Here is a 16936-nt window from a genome sequence, read left to right as displayed (position 1 = left end):
TACTTTGCATTACAGACACTCTAGTGGCTGAGGCCAGCTGTTTTCCAAGTTGCCTGGAGAACAAAGAATCAAACTGCCAATAAATTCCAGCTGAGATTCAGGACACAGGCATCCAGCTTCATTCCCCATGCCAAATTTTGTGCAAGCTGTAGGTGCAGATTCCAACTCACAGAACAGGCCTTTAGGTGCTTAGAAGCACAACTATATATACACAAGGACTTCTACTAAATCACATGGGAATATGAATTCACAGCTTTCAAAAAATAAGCACACATCAGGTTTAGGATTTTTTTCCCATCAAATACTCCAAAAAGAGACATAGAGTCTGCATTTATGGAGTTGGTAGAATATTTCTTACGTAAAAATATTGCTGAGTACTGTTTAAAAATAACTTTTGAGGAGCCTCAACTACAATTGAAACCATGAAAATATGAAATAGCATCATGCTTATTAAATTTTCATGACACTCTGCATTTACCTCTTACTTTCTAAATAGAAAGGAAATCCTTGCCTCTAAGAGCCTACATATTTAGTCTATTAAACAAAAACACACAAGCAGAAATTGTAAACAGAAAAAGAGGATTAACTTCCAAGGGATCTCTATTTGATCTTAACTGATTAAATGACATTGCCATATCATTTTATGCTAGCTATTCATTTGCACAGAACATTTAAAAGTAGCAGTAATCACTGAGTAGCAGAAAGCCAATAACAGACATGCTAGTGGTTGCTACCTTACCTTAAGTACAGCTATAACAATACTGGCATCCCCAGCTTGAACAGCTACTGAACTGACTGTTGTTGTAGAAAGCTTTTGCCCCGAACTGGCTTCATTTGACATGGTGTTTCAAAATGGGATTTCATACATTAAAGTAGACTTGAAATGCTCTTGCAAGGTCCACAGTTCATTTCAGAATGTAACAGAGTTGCTTGGATTCATTCAGCGAAACAGCTCAGCTAACACTGATTAGCCTGCCAAAAGGAAAGAACAGGAGGTTAAAAATAGACAAGTCCATTGAGTTTATCATTCTTGAGAGAGATTTGACACACCCCTAGTTTGGTAGCATCAAGCTGCCTGTTCTTTTTAGTCACCATCTGAAGTGTGAAGAGCTTCTTCCATGAACATCACCTGACACTGGCTAACCAAAGGATTCTCAAATTAAAAACAATAGGAAAAAAAATTTATTATTGAGTCTACCTAGTGTTGTGAGGTTTTCCCATTCCACAAGTATTTTCTCATTTACTAGTTACAGGATATACTCACTCAATATAATTCTTCCACTGAGTCAAAGTTTTTAAACAGGATGAGCATGTGTATATAAGTCAGATGCTAAATCCAGTCAGGGGATTTTTAATCCAAAAATATTTAAAAGCACAGTTGACCATAACCAGAGAAGGAAGTTGGCACATGAAGAATGTGAATTCTTAAGTAGCATTTCATTCCTGCCTAAGATTATTTACCTGTTTTTCAATTTAATCATAAGTTGTTTCTATAGTCTTCCTTTTGTTCTAAATCAGCACAATGAAAACCTATCTAATAACTTTTTAAACTCCTCTTAATTTTTTTAGACAATACAGGAAAATTAATAGATGCCTATAAATCCCAGTATTTGCTTGGGACATTAATTCTATTGTCAGAAGCCTAGAGCATGCCACAAGGAGCCTACAGTAGGAGACAGCAGCTGCTAGGTTTCCTTCCACTGAACAGCTGAGAAAGTGACACCGGTGTTTAGGTTTGCAGGTCATTCTGGAAACACAATTCCACCCATGAAACTACACACATAACTCCCCTCTAAGCATCTGCTTGCTTGTTTTGTTTTAAATATTGTAATATTTAGATATATTGCTATATGAACTAGATTTACTAATGGCAAACTACAGGACACACCTGCAATGAAACTAAGACCTGGAAGCAAATTCTAAAATACTTTGGACTGTAAGAAACTTAGGGAAAGCGCAGGGAGTTTGTACAGATGCATCAAGGTCTGGGATTTTTTTGTTTGTCCATTCCTTCCCCATCCTATTGTTGGCAGATTATAATCTTAATCAGATAGCCATCTCCAAATGATGAGTTTCCAATAGGGCATCCAGAAGCACATTGTAACGGTTTGCTCTGAACTAAATGGGCTTGACAAATCAAAGCAATAATCTTCCCACCCCATGTGCCAAAACAGAACCATCAACCCTCATGTTTCCAGCATGGAAAAAATACCACAGTTTTCCAACTCCTTGTAACACCTGCAAGAGGCCCACAGAACCCTGCCGCTGAAACATTATAGAGATATTCATGAGACTCAGGTGGGTATTAGTGTAAAGAGTGTGGCAGGACAAAATGTTCAAAATTTAATGGCCATGCAAAAACTGGAGTGTAGAAGTCCTGAAGAAACCCCCAAAATTGAAACATAAGAGAGCCCTATTTTGGTTTGAATAGAAGGTAGATGGATTGTACAAAACTTGCTAAATACTCAAGATTTAAAAAAAACCATTCCAGAAGACAAGTGACATTGGATTTTTCACCCTGCAGGCAGGACTGAAAACAGAGAGGACTCGACTGCTGGAAAAAACTTGAATAAACAAACAAACAAAAAGCAGCCTCACCCTCATTAGTCTTGTAAAAGGAGTTACAAACCAATTATGGCACTATGTCAAAGAGTGTCCTTGAGATCATGTTCTCTCAGAAGCACATTTCAGCTGTACTTTCTTACGACACTAGTTGGGACAATCCATCATCTCGCTTAGGTACCCAGATATAAGAGCTGTTTTTCACTCAGGTTAAATGAGTAATCATTTTTTCATAGTGCTGACAGATGGAAATTGTGGAAAACCACCACAGTCAAGAAGCTGACCATAAGCAACTTTGGCAGCAGCTGAGTCATGTGATTCGAAATGTCTGATAAAAAAAGCACGGATATTGTATTTATTTGGCTTATGCTAAATATACAACATACAAGCAGAGAATAGGTAGCAAGGAATCAGTAAAGATCTTATAATACAATCCTGGGAGAAAAAGCTGAGGATTTTGGCATTATTTGATGATCTATTTCACTTGTGTCCTGAAAAAAAGAAATTACCAAGCATGCCTTTCTCAGTCTTGTTTACTTACCTATCTCCATCTCATCCTCTCTCTGAAACAAACAAAACTCCTGCTAGAAGCCAGAAGCAAGCAGACTATCTGTGTCGAGAGAAATATTTTCCCCTTGCTATTGCTGTGTGAAAGACAAGAGTAAGAATGACAAGAGGAAACGAGCATTCACCAGCTGTCCACAAGAAACAGCGAAACTGGAGAAATGAACAGAGGAATCAATTTCAGGAAAATAGAAAAAAAAGATGAAGTCTCTCTAGTGTAAATAACACCAGGTATTATCTGTAACAGCTATATGTAAAAGGATTTGAGAGGATAGATAAAACTCACTTCAACTGTGTTTTATCAGTAGCTTTTTCTCATGTGTAGCAAGGGAAGCGTGCTAATCAGTTTTGACAGCTGTGCATAAGGAAAAGGGCCTACCTTTCTTGGAGATAAGTTGTCTTTCAGTCAGAGCTTTGGAGCTGCCAGTGCACCATGAAAACGCCTCTGGAAGAGACAAAGTCCCTTCCCTGCAGCTCCAAACATGTGACATTCTTCACTGTGACTGGTTTGTAAACGTAACAGATTTCCTTTCCTTTCTTTTCCTCACACCTGGGAGAACTGATGTACACAGCAAAGGAGGGAAGGAGAACAAGGGAAGGAAGCTTCCCTCAACCTGACGGGTCTTCATGTGGCTTGGAAAAAGGTATGTAAACACTGCTTCCCTCTGGTAGCCCCACCTGAATGAGGGACAAAGATGTCAGACCTCTCCAAGCCTGTGGTTGCTGCTTTTTTGTTGGCTCCTACAATCTTACATTTTAAGTAGGCACCATTTTCAGATATCATCAGGAATGACGGCATGAGGGCGTGAATGCATGCAGTCCACAAGCCTCCTCAGGTTCATAAAGAGGGGGCATGGAGGTCACGTACACACATAAGAGCTGAGCAGGAGGTGCGTATTTCTCCTGGAAGAGGCTCATCTTTATCCTATGCTGGTTGAATGAGTTTCTAGATGACTAACTGGTTGAAATCCTAACCAGATTTTCTCCTTCCTAAACCCCAAAACCAGTTATAATAAAAAACATTCCAGCAACAGTAGCAGTCAAGGAACGAAGGTGGGAAACAGAGACCCCTCTACCAGAAGTCAAAAAGTAAACAAATGGCATGTGGGGAACGGTACCAGCTCTTTCTTAACAATCAGAAAGCAGTGCTTCTTTCAGAGAATCATGATGTGAAAGCTGCCAGAAAACATAAGAAAACTGAGGCACTTGCAGGCATTACCCTTTTACTCAGGGCTGGAGAGGTAGAACAAGCCCAGGCACAGACTAACCTTCCAGCACCCAGGGGCAGAGCAAGGACCAGTGGAAGCTACTCCAGTGCCCCCAGCAGGGCTGTGAGATGCGAACACAGGCTGCAGTGGAGGGAAGCCTGTCCTCCCACAACCCCTAGGCCACCCAGGGCTGAAGGGCAGCCTGGCCAGGCCTCGCTCACAATAGTGAGGAGCTTCTGCTGCCAAAGTTATAGAGACAGGGCAGGTGCATTGAGAGGTGGAAACTCCCTGCTCCCAAGAGCAAGGTAATTATTACCAGCAAGAGGGACGGAAAGGGGCAGCCAGGGTAAATGAGATTAACTTCAGGTAGGTAACAGCTGACGCACAGGCAGAAGCTGTTTCCCTGTCAGCTTAGAGTCCATGAGCTTATCAAAAGGCAGCCCTAAAATAGCCTGGAACCCTGATGGCCCAAAAAAAAAGGGCGTTGTGCTGTCTTTGCCACCATGGAAAGGAAAGGCACAGAAGTCCCAGTAAAGGGCTAGGAAACAGCTGTGAAAACATGCCGAAAGGGTAAAAGACACCCTGCCTGGCTCCAGCAAAAAACGGTCTCTGCTGCCTGAATTATTGTGTCACAGTTCCCAGATTTTATTTAAAACCATACAAGTATAATGAAACATTATAGCTTGTATCTTTCCTTTCCTTTCTTCCCATGCATCACCCTAACAAAAAAACAGTTCTAGTCTTGCTCCTTCATCAGCAGTCCTGAAGACACTTTATACTACCCTAAGAAAATGACATGAAGGTAAAAAGCTACCCCAAAAAGCATTGTCACACTAAGCAAAGACCAAAAGCAAAGGTATTCTGGTTCGTCCATGCCACACTGAATATGTCTTTGTGAAAGAAAAACCCAACACTGATAACTGTAAAATCAACAGTGTATCAGAGATCAAGAAACTGGCAAACAGTTGCAAAGAACAAAATCACTATTTGTTTGCTTCCAAGGACAACAGCATTTAAAAACACCCATACAGTAAACAGACCTGGGAAGCAGTGACAGCTGATACCGTTCAGCCCACTGGTTATTAATTTTTCATGTCCCACTCTTTCATTCCAAAGCATTCTCTTTATCCCTCTTTTAGGATCCTACAGGATTTCCACAAAGTATACATGCTATTTGTCCCTAGCACTTGTCAAAATAGTACCTAAATCCCTTCTATTTATTAAATGATAGAAGAAATCCACCAGATTTAGCTAGGGCTTCCAACCATATGTTATACCACTTCAGCCTCCATTCTCATTTTAAGAAAGCTCATATAGCCTTTAAATATAGAACTCCAGCTTCTAAATGTTATATAAGCAAGGACTATTATTTCTAGCATCTGCTACTTAAAAAAACTGTCTTCCCCTTCTTTACATCCCTTATATAAAGGATAAATAGGAATGCTGACACATAGGGACTGCTTACATTTTTATTCACTTGGCATCACGCTACTTGAATTCCTGAAGAGTGTACAATCGCAGTGATTGTTTTCAAATATACAGAAGTAATAAACCTAGCATGGTGGTAGACTACTCATCTGATCTGCTTTCTTCTTAGCACATGACTTAAGGTGGGCATCATAAAAAACTGAGGTCTTGAGATCTCCACCCAAGCAAAACAAATTTCTTGTCCCGAGAATGCATTAAAACATCAGTGCATTCAGAAAGAACTTCCTTCCCTTGTTAAACACAACACTGTGCAAAAAAAACAAATCATTTCTTTAGAGTATATACTCAGAGATAGGCATGAAGGTGTTTCATACAACAATAAACTGGGGGAAGAGGACAGAAAGCACCATAGGGAAAGGAAGAAAAAGAGAGCGAGAGAAGAGCACAGGCCCCAGCAGTAACTCTAAAGCCATTGGCAGCTCTGACTAACAGATGTACCTCTAAGCCAGCTCATTTGAACAGATGTCTCCAAATCCAAACACATTAATTACTTAGTATCATTTTCCTTTGCAAGTTTGATTTTATTTCAGTGTCACATTTAATGAAAAATGCAAGTTAGATTTATAATTTTCCTTCAAGGGACAGCTATAGGAAAGACTGAAAGTAAAAAATGACTTGCTGACTATTCAAGTGTAAATATTATGGCAAAATATAAACAATGAAAGTTTTAACTGTCTAACGGGAAGTAGATTCAATAAAACAGAAAACAATACACAAGTGTGAAGCCCACAGTGGTTGTATCTCATTCTCTCCCACATCCCAGGTGAAGAGACCAGCATGTCCACTGAAGAAGTGGCAGGGAGACAAGCACTACTTCAGTTTTCTCAGACTCAGCTGGAGAGCAGACTTACCCCATCGGCACCCCCAGGGAAGCTCAACATTTCTGCCTCACTGGCTGTGATCCAAAGCAAATGCTGCACGGTCTATGGAGCTGTACTCTGATGAACACAGAAGTGGAGCAGTTTTAACAGCTCACAGGTGGTATGGACACTTCTCAGCCCACTTGCAAGCTTGTCAACAGAGAAAACAGTGTCCTGGTGCATTCAGCTCTGTTAGGAGAATAAAGAGGCATCAGATAGTTCATTAGTTTGTTGCTCAGGCTTCAGCAGCAGAAAGAGGACAGCTTATTACACAAAATTAATATGTTCCATTGCCCATGCACGTAAGGAAAGCCAGCAGGACTTTTGTTAGTAAATTCCTTGGGAGCATTTGAAATTCCTTCCTGATGTGGTGTGTTAGCACAGCAGAGTATGCGCCCTGTACCAAATATAGATGTGAGACAGGCTATGCTTTTGTTCCTGTAAAGAAGCAAGACTAAGATGCAGATTGTAACCTACAACTAAATCTCAAGGCAGCTGCAAATTGTCCCACTAATAACATAAATGCAATGACAGGTTTGCCTCACGTCACTAATTTCTGTGTTTAGCTTACATTTACAATTTAGCTGTATTGAAAGAATGTTTCTCTTCAACTATTTTTCAATGTTTATACATGAATACAGATGTCCATATTAAACTTGCAAAATAAAAACATCAGTTAAAAATCGCACAGGCTGTTCAAACAGACAAATGCAACAGTGTAACTGGGTTCTTAGGACCATCTTTTAAGAGTGAAACATCTCTGTTCAATCTTGTCAGAAGTAATCAGCCAGCAATGATGCAGAGAGATCAGAATGAATGATGCAAAAAGATCAGTATGAGTCATTTATTTAACAGGAGACTAATTAAATAGATATAATCACACTAACCACACCAAAACATTAAAGCCATATTGTTGCTATTGTTTGGAAGAGTTCATTTAAACGCACACAAATTTCAGAAAGCTAAATTTAGAACAAGAACAGAGGTATGCTAAACAGCCACACTTCTAATAGCACAAGACTTTAGATATCTGATATTGAGGAGGATTTACCCAGAAGAGAAAAATTCAGCAGAGGAGCTGAATTCGAACTGTTAAAAGGACCACAAGGCTTTAGAAGCCATTTTACGAAGTCATGTATCAGCAGAGCTATAAATAGCAGTGCTTTGTTTTGTTTTATTTTGTTTTAAAAAGATAACTTCACCTTCTATAACTGCTACTCGAAGGTTCAAACTGCTGAGCATTCCTCTGTATGCTCTGGTCACAGAACTTTTTTTTGCAGTCATACAATTACCATGGGCTTTCTATTTCTTTTACTAAATCAAAAGAAACTTTAACAAAATGAATCCCTTTTCCAAATCATGGTACCTCAAACAGCAAGCACATACCGGATCCTGCTTATCCCTTCCATGTTAAGTGCTGAATTGTGTGACATACACAAAGGTTAAAGAGCAGGAAGCACTGAAAATTCCCCCGCCTCCGCCTTTACCGATTTCTCTGGAACTGGGTTGTTAAACAGATGTGTGCTTATTGCTGACACCCAATGTAGCAGGCGTGTGACTACAGGATACTCCCTCACTGTTCCCAGTTTAAGTGACTCTTTACACTCTAAACAGCAGTGTGTAACACTTCAGAATTCAAGTTCCACATAAATTTAGAAGGTATTGCTATAATTAAAGAAGAATAACATCTTATGTCCCCCTCCTCCATACTCTTTCAATGCAAATTGAAGAGCAGTTAAGATTATTTTACGTGCTTCAGAACCAGTTTGCCATCCATAGCAAAAACTCCAGCTGTTTTACAGTCACAAGGAATAGGTGATTTGTTCCTTGTTCTGAGTCTGAGCACTCAAACTTCATTTGATCTGCATCTTTCTGTCTGCAGTAGCAGGTGGTTCAGTGGGAAAACTTGGTACTGAGACTGCTGTGCCTTGGCAGTGTGTTCCCATCACAGTCTCTTCAGGCTCTCATACAGGGTATGCGGCTGCAAGGCTGTGCCCAAGATGCAGTGATTGTTTCAAGTCTCAAAGAACGCTGCTTTCACTCCCTTGACTTCTACACAGCATTCCTTCTCTTTTACACCCAATAGCAGCCACAGAAGCATCAAACTCTTAGGAGAGCCACCAAACTGTTTTGTTACTTGCTCCAAGCAACTTCTGGCTCTTCCACCACACAGATTAAAGATCAGCCATCTCAGTACCTCAGGTTTCTCCTCTTGAAATTTAGCAGGAGGCAGAGCATGTAGCTCTCGCCATGGCAAAATAGTGTAAAATGGGAGAAAAGAAAATCTAGATAAGGATGATGAAACAAAAAGAAGGAATTCAAACAGAGATGGAAGACAAAAGACTGGACAAAATTCTGAACCAGGAGAAGTCATGATGAATGACAAGCTGAAAGTTGCAGGAGCGAATTAGGGACTGACAAGCAATAGCAAGTGCAAAGGTACACATGGCACTTGGCCCCCTGAGGTAAGAGATGTCAGGGTATGGAAAGATCTCTGTATTGTTCAAGAACTTGCCACTGACATGTCTGCGTTATGTATAAGCTGAAAGAGTTTGTGGGAAGGTGGCACACACATTGATTGAGAACCTAATGTTGCAATTAGTGTTGGATCAATTTAAATCATATTTGGATCTGAGCTTCCAGATTAGTTTTATTCTTAAGACTAAATTGTATGTAATAAAACAGTGCTCTGTGAGCATAACTAATATGCAGTGAATGAACACAGGAGTTCACAACAAAACTGCAGTACTGCTGTAAAACAAATCACTAATGGATCATCTGTAACTTTGCAGTCAGTGTTAGATCTGCAAGGTATATAGGCTCTATCCGTGACCCTTTTATGCATGCACAGTTACTGTACACCATCAACATCAGTGCTGGTCATGCAAATAAACTAGTTGCTCAAACATACCTTTTTCAAGAGCTTTATCTATCACAGACTTATCCAGAAACACATCCAGGATTCTACTGCCATGACAGAAGTTTTTTCCTCTTAGTGGTGGAAGGATTTATTTTAGACCACTCTTTCCAATTTCTCACACTATCTTCTTTTGAATACTCAGTCCTCCAGTGCACTCTGCAGTCAGCTGCTTTGATTAAGGAACTCTATTGTTTAATTACCTTAAATTTCACACTTCAAAATAGGTTTGCTAAGGACAATAATCACAATTTTTGCTTGAAAAAGGATACAAAGTAGAAGCTTAATATGGCAGACACGAGAATTTTTGGTATAATTTCCTGTGATCATCCTCACAGTGCAGAGGCAAAAGGCAGGCAAGCACTAAAGATGAAATTTGCAGTCAGATGCAAAGCTGTACTGGGAACACTCTCTGTGTAATGGGATTGGAGAATGAAGGGGAAAAGAAATATTAAATCAAGTAAACTGTAAATTTCTTGCATTTTTCAAACTGCACAGAGATTCTTGTTTTGTTTTTAACCTTAATGCAATTTCAGTATTAGAATGCTTGAGGCAGAGTCCTGGGGGACACATTCTCAGTCATCACAATTTGCCTGAGCGTTATGGCTTAAGAACAGTGCTGTGTCCTCACTAGCAACAATAATATTGCTAGAGTGCCAAGGTAAAATTCACATAGTGTAAAACAACTTGCAAATTAAGGTTTTGACTGGTCACATTAAAAATACATGGACATTTTTACAGAAGGTTTACAGAAGACATCATGGCATCACCAGCTGTGCAGTAAGTATGCACCAGTATGTTCAGATTCCCCAACCTGCAAGTGACCATTAATCATGGTGCTACTCTTAAAGCATCTTGTCAGGGCCTGAGGTAAAAGGGATGCATATTAAGTAAATTTAAAATAATACTAATGCTAATGTATTTGCAAATCCTCAACATTTCTCATTTGTCTATTTTTGCATTTTTTAATCATGCAATATGTTTTACAGTACTGATCGGATTTAAAAAAAAATCTTAAATAATCCCTCTAAGTTGCAACGTTAATTAGATTTTTCTTTTTCACTCATACAATTACCATGGGCTTTCTATTTCTTTAACGAAATCAAAGAAACTTTAACAAAATAAAATATTTCACTGCCTTGTTTTTTTTTAACTCACAGAGCTTGAATCCAACATAAGCAGTTCCAGGAGAGAGCTGAAAGATTAAAGGCCACATTTCAATGAGGAATCCCAGAACCTGACATAAATTAAGAAAACTTTGAGTCATCTGTCATCCTTTCATTACAGGGAAGTATTTTCAGAAGGCAGAGATAGATGACGTACCTTAAATCATCTCTTGCCAATGCAGCCAGATTTGCAGTAACTATGTTTTGGAACCTTGCTTTCAGCATTCTACGCATAAAAATAGCATGCAAGAGTACTTCCTGGGCTGCATAGTTTTGATTTTTTTTCTTTCCCCACTTGATCTGATATTTAGTAAATATTCTGTATTTAACCCCCTTTCTTCAAGTTACTCTTTCTCACTGTGTTAACATTTCTTCCGTTTTCAGGGTATTTTGATTAATTGATTTCAAAGACGAGCTTGATGTTTCCAAACTTCCTTACAGCCCACTTGACACTGCATGATTTCTATAAATATTTTCATTTTTAATTAAACTCCTACAATTCATAACATGTTTTTATTACACTTCCTTGGTTTTCCTTCCTTACTTTTTGCTTACTACTGCTCTTCAAGGTCTCACTACCATAAATAGGAAAAAGCCCCATCATTGCAGTGTTCTAAGATTATAATTATTTGAGCTGTGCTTTTTATACCCTTTGTGTATGTGTGTGATTTCCATGACTATAACATCTTACCCACTCCTAAATATTAATGAATTTTCCCTACAGCAACCCTGTGAAGAAGGGAATCCTTCAGATGTCATCCCTTCCTAATACACACACACTGGCAGCAGCAACCATTCAATCCTGAAAGTAAATTCTTCTTTAACCATGAAGGAACACTTTAAAACATCTGTTGGATCACTTGCAAAGTCTTAGGCAAAATCGTTTGTGGGGAAAAAGAGTTTAGTGGTAGACGTGTGGAAATACCTATGATGAGGTAGAGAAGATAAAGCAATACCTAGAGAAGAGGTAAACAACTAATAGCGAATAGCAAAAAGAACTTGATTAGTTCACATTTCTGTCACCTGCAAAAGCAAATGCCCCGGCTTCTTCATGAATGACTGGTTCTGCAGAAGTAATGCACCATGAAATGATGCCTGGAAATGGCAGCTACCTAACAAACTGGCCATATACAATGGGTGGATATAAAAACCTTACACGGCTCATTAAGCATGCAGCCTGCTACAGCCTTTTGATGCTGTTTCAAGCAAAGCATTAATAAAAATCTTGGCTACAGCTGACCACGTTACTGTTTCTTTAGATACATTTGTCTCAGAGAGGAGGAAGGCCACATTCTGAGAGACAGTGTGTGACAGAAAGCAGGCAGTGGGGCTTCACAATCATCATCGCCACAGATATGTGGAGTAGCAGTCAAATGTGTTGAATACACTGTACAATCTTCACCCTGCTGAGACTAGCTTGCAGTTATCTGTCATCCAATAGAGGCATGCAGAGCTGCATACACAGGTTTAGGAAGAGAACAGTCTGCACTTAGTACCAGTTTAGAATATGGCTTGTTCCCAAGTCTCTGAAAGTCAGACCCACATCACACAGTCATATTAAATATCAAGTAACCATGCTGTATGCTTTCCTGTGGAAAAGGTTAAGACACCAGAAAAGCTACTCTCTTTTCTAATAGCCTAAAGACCTTAAAAGCAGAATGGAATGTTAAAAGACACCTACCACTTGGCCAAGATTTAGATGAAAAAAGAGTATCCTGGCATAGTACTTGAAAAGTCCTACTGGAGCCCTCCAGCCCACTGTAACCTCTGATCCTGTGAGGCATGGGGATCATGCACAATCCAGGCATGCCTGGAAAGTCAGCAGTGAGAGTGGGAATGTGCTGTCACTTACCCAGCACCTGAAAACTTTTGCTGAGGAAATGAACATGGGAAGCAGAAACCCCCAGATTGAGATGGCAATCCATACACTGCAAACCAAGCACAACAGTGAATCATGTCGGAAAATTATGCTACCGAAATTAGCACATTGACTGCTCCTGCCAAAATGGAGAATGGTAACAAATAAAAAACAGAGGGGTTGACAGGTATTTGTTAATGCTTTGTTCTTGGTACCTCTAGCAAAAGGTCTTCCATCAGCTGTTCTGAGAGGTAGCTCCTACAGCTAAGCTTCACTCTCCATTTTATTTGTGTAATTTACAGATGATTAGAATTAATGTTTTATGGAAGATCTGCCAAAGGGCTCAATGAAGTTTAAAGCCCAACCTATAATCATACAGCGTGGGTAGCATATATATCCATTCGAATGGAGCCAGTGATACTCAGGACTTCACAGAAGTCTGAGAATCTTCTCTACCTTGAGCTGTCACAGCCTTATCCTACATTCAATACGTATCTACAGGGAATTGTCCAAGCATCTTACTGAGCATATACTATGACCCACAGTTAACACAAGATCCCCTTCTCATCAATTTCTAATCTGCTTAATGTGTTGCCTTCTGAGAGCAACAGTATTGAACAGAATAGAATAGAACAGAACAAGATTTGAGATACGTAATGTCAGGATCCTCAGAAGAGTTAATGTATTTATATGGTCACAAGTGGAAATCATGTTTTAGCTGCCTATGGGAAGCAGTCATAAGAAGCAATTTTGGTCACACGCAGTCAGTGGCATAGTGTGCTATAGAAGTCTGACAGATAAGCTGTGGCTAAATCACCCTTCCCAAAGACAGACTGTTCCATACTGAGTATTAGAAACTAAGGTTAGTTACAGAGTCTGCTCAAACATTTTAAGCACAGATGTGTGAGCTTAATAAATCAATAGCATACTTTACATAGCATATAGTATTCCTTCCCTTTATGTACAAATCCAAACTGAATTAGAGGTTTCTTGAAGAGCTTTCATCAGTGGTGTGTCAGTAATCAATGGGTAGCTGTTTGTGGAACAGTTAAAAGACTTCCTAATATGTTAAAAACACATTTTAAAATTGCAGAACCATAAAATTCCCCCCATGCTTAACAACTTTTAATCACATTTAGCTTTTAAGCTACTTTGTGTGCTAGTTACCTGTGCACAAAAAGGTAGTTTTTCCTGTAGCATCAGGCAGTCCCAACATATTTGACATTTCAATGCTGTCATTAAACTGCCAACAAAACAGCATTGTTTTAAAACCTGTGGTTTGTCTGTAATAAAAATAGTATTTTGGCATTTCTGTTCATTACTAAAGTAAATTATCTGCACAGTTGCTGGTACAACCACTTGTTTTCTCTTAACAACCTTAACAACCAAAATGATAAACTTTAGAGTGATTAAGGTTTCCTTTGTTTTTCTTTGTACTTCAGAAGTTTGAAATGTTACTCTAGCTCTTTGCTCTCCAGCTTGTAAACTGTAGGTATCGCTAGTAACTGGAAAATTCATGGAACTTTTCAACTGAAGTTAAATCAGGATTTTTCACTTTGTTTTTTAATCTTTTCCAACATATTTCCTTAGCAAGTTTGAAATTTAAAGAAAACAGGCTTTTATCTCCCCTCCATACAAAAGAAGAATTTGTGTCCTGACTCAACCTCTCTCTTCTCTGTACTATATTCCCCCAGTCTTTGCTGCAAAGACCGATGTCAACTAAAGTCTAATTTGATAGGAAAAGAGAAAGCTGTTGCTTTAATTTTCATTGCCGTTTTGAGGTTAAGTGTATCATTAATGTTTTACACATGCTAATTACTTTTTAGTATCCCGTCTTTACACATTCTTGTATTAGCATAACTAAAATTTTACAGTCACAGAAGCGCGTTTTTTGACGAGTATCTTTGATACATGATATGTTGTCTTCCAATCTGAGAGAATCAGAGGAGTTCTCACGTTTCTTTAATGATTTACCTTCGGGGTCCAAATTAACCTTGAAGTCACAGAAAAATTGTCCAGAACTACCGTGTGTTTGCAAGACCCATACAAAGGGACCCATTAGAAGCAGAAAACCAAGCTCACTTTTGTGTGGTTAGTCAGTCTTGTATTTCCCATACAATAAATATCCACAACAAAACTACCTCCACTAAGCATCAGATGAAAAATGTCTTTAAAAACTCCTTGACTTTATATCCTTGCAAAAGGCATGCAATTAGTTTTTAAGATGCAGTCTTTACAGGCATCAATACTATAACGATGGGACTATTTAAATGGAGGAAACAGAAGTGGGATGGCCTGTGGGAATCAGTGTTGCATATTAGGAAATTGTGGAAGTGACACACTGCAGAAAAGACTCTGTCTACTGAGATTCAAAATGACTGTGCAAGTTGGAACCAGAAATATTATAACTACTTGACTCTGTACCTTATTTCAGAGTACATCACTCTTCCACAAACCTGAAAAAGACGATATCTATACAGAGAGATCACAAACTAATTACCTTGTTAGAATTACAGATTACTCAGTTTTTAGAACTACAGTTCATATCGAGCCGCTTTTCCAGCTATTGCATATGCATGGATTGATATCCTGTATGCTTAGACTAACATTCTGATTTTTTTCTTTAAACCAGAACATAACCCTAACATAACTAAGCATTTTCCACAGTGCTGACTCCCTTTTTACTATTGCAAGAGTCTGTAGAGATATGAGGGACAGACTTCAGAAGAATCACCAAATCTTCACTTTCATCCCTGTATATCAGCATTTTAGCTCTGGAATTTACACAATGTGGCATTACAGAACTTCATCTATAGCTCCAAAGCTTCCTTTCTTCCTCCTTCCTAATCATCTCCTTATACAGATTAAAATTATCCTGTAGAAAGAATTCAGGAAACAGATTAATATAACATCATTACCTCATTACTGTTGAAAGCGTACGACAAGCTCCCCTTGCAATCATAACTGACACTTTTCTTTTACTGGGATGGAAAAATCTTTCCCTTATCTGTCAGCTGGCACTGATGTCCTTAGGCTAACATAATGGTATAAGTGCTATATAATCCCACTGCACACACAAGCCCTCTCTACCTACTGCTGTACCACCAGAGTAACTATCTGAATGTTGAGTCACACAAATCTCCGTAAGTCAAACCTATTTTTTCCAAAAATAAGTATAAACTGAACTCCATTATTCCTACTAATCACGATACAAAGTGAAGCAGTAAACACAATCAAAGATTAAGGAAAATTGTACAAATGCCTGCCACCTTTCACAGTTAAAAGAGCTTATACATATAAGCATTTTAATGACTGCCAGTCTATCAACTAATAGCCCTACTAAAAACGGATGACACCTAGTGAGCTGATCACCAAACAGGCAGAGCAAGAGCCACAGGTGAAGCCATCATTACTGCTTTCAGTAGTACCTGCACAGTAACACAGTACCTGAAGTAACAACAGATGATTGGAGCAGTTTTGCCTTTTAGGCATGACTCTATATATCTCATTGACTTTGTATGTTACTAAGGGTTGTACATTTCTAAAGGTTCAACCACAGATGACAAATTGACTAAAACAGCGCAAAAACCTCTATCTCAATTAGTCGTATCCAACAGTATTCTTAACAGATGGTGTTTATTCCATTCTTTCAGTCAGATCAGAAGTCTCAGAATTCATAAGAAGGATTCAGAAAAATCTGGCAGACTCATGCAACATGACCTAGAAAACTACTTGCCTTCATTCCCGATATGCAGAAAATGGCCAAAGTGCTGGTTAATAGCACCTTACCAGCCACTTCATTTCCCTAAAGGCAAGGAAGGAGAGGAAGGAGAACAAAAGAGAGAGAGCGAGGAAAGCTGGCATAGCCCAAGGGGTCGTATCGGAGAGTTGAACAGAGACAATAGGGCGAGAGTCAGAATCCTCTGGCCTCTAGGAATGCCAGACAAGATAAGAAGAGCCTCAAGATTGGAATTCATACACTGAGCCAAAATTAATCTCAGGGTTAGTCGGGTGAACAGTCGTCAGTTCCAAGTTGTACATGCAGCTGTCACATGAATGGGTCAGGAGCTACTGATAATGCTCTGGCTTTGCGTATGTTGTTGAGCCCCTAAACAGAGTAAGAACAGAACTAAAAAAACAAAATAAAATAGAGAAAAACCTGCAAATAATCTTAGTGTTTATAGCATATGCTTACTGTAAACTAGTACTTCAGTGGGATTTTATATTGTAAACCATTATTCACTGTGAGTAGAGTCAATTTACTTTTTTTAATTTGCATTTTCTAGTAAACATTTGCAGATTTTTATGTTTGG

General features: G+C 39.0%; 1 protein-coding gene across 4 annotated transcripts in view; it reads right to left on the bottom strand.

The window, feature by feature from the left end:
* Nucleotides 1-12547, bottom strand: part of CCDC141 (coiled-coil domain containing 141) — a 92895-nt gene extending 80348 nt beyond the window's left edge. For 3 of the 4 annotated variants that reach the window (XM_062640634.1, XM_062640636.1, XM_062640637.1), the window contains exons 1-4: nt 12447-12547; nt 6674-6871; nt 3506-3676; nt 740-963 (exon numbers count right to left, since the gene is read on the bottom strand). In XM_062640634.1, coding sequence (XP_062496618.1) covers nt 740-841 — 102 coding nt within the window. In that variant the 5' untranslated portion in view covers nt 842-963; nt 3506-3676; nt 6674-6871; nt 12447-12547. The remainder of the gene's footprint in view (nt 1-739; nt 964-3505; nt 3677-6673; nt 6872-12446) is intronic. The other variant, XM_062640633.1, reaches the window with a different exon arrangement.
* Nucleotides 12548-16936: the final 4389 nt, after the last annotated feature.

This window comes from Pezoporus occidentalis, unplaced genomic scaffold (genome assembly GCF_034315485.1).
Source record: "Pezoporus occidentalis ecotype Australia unplaced genomic scaffold, CSIRO_AGI_Poc_V1 ctg66, whole genome shotgun sequence".
Classification (NCBI taxonomy): Eukaryota; Metazoa; Chordata; class Aves; order Psittaciformes; family Psittacidae; genus Pezoporus; species Pezoporus occidentalis.
Note: the sequence above shows the minus strand (reverse complement) of the source record. Positions and strands in the feature narration are given on the sequence as shown.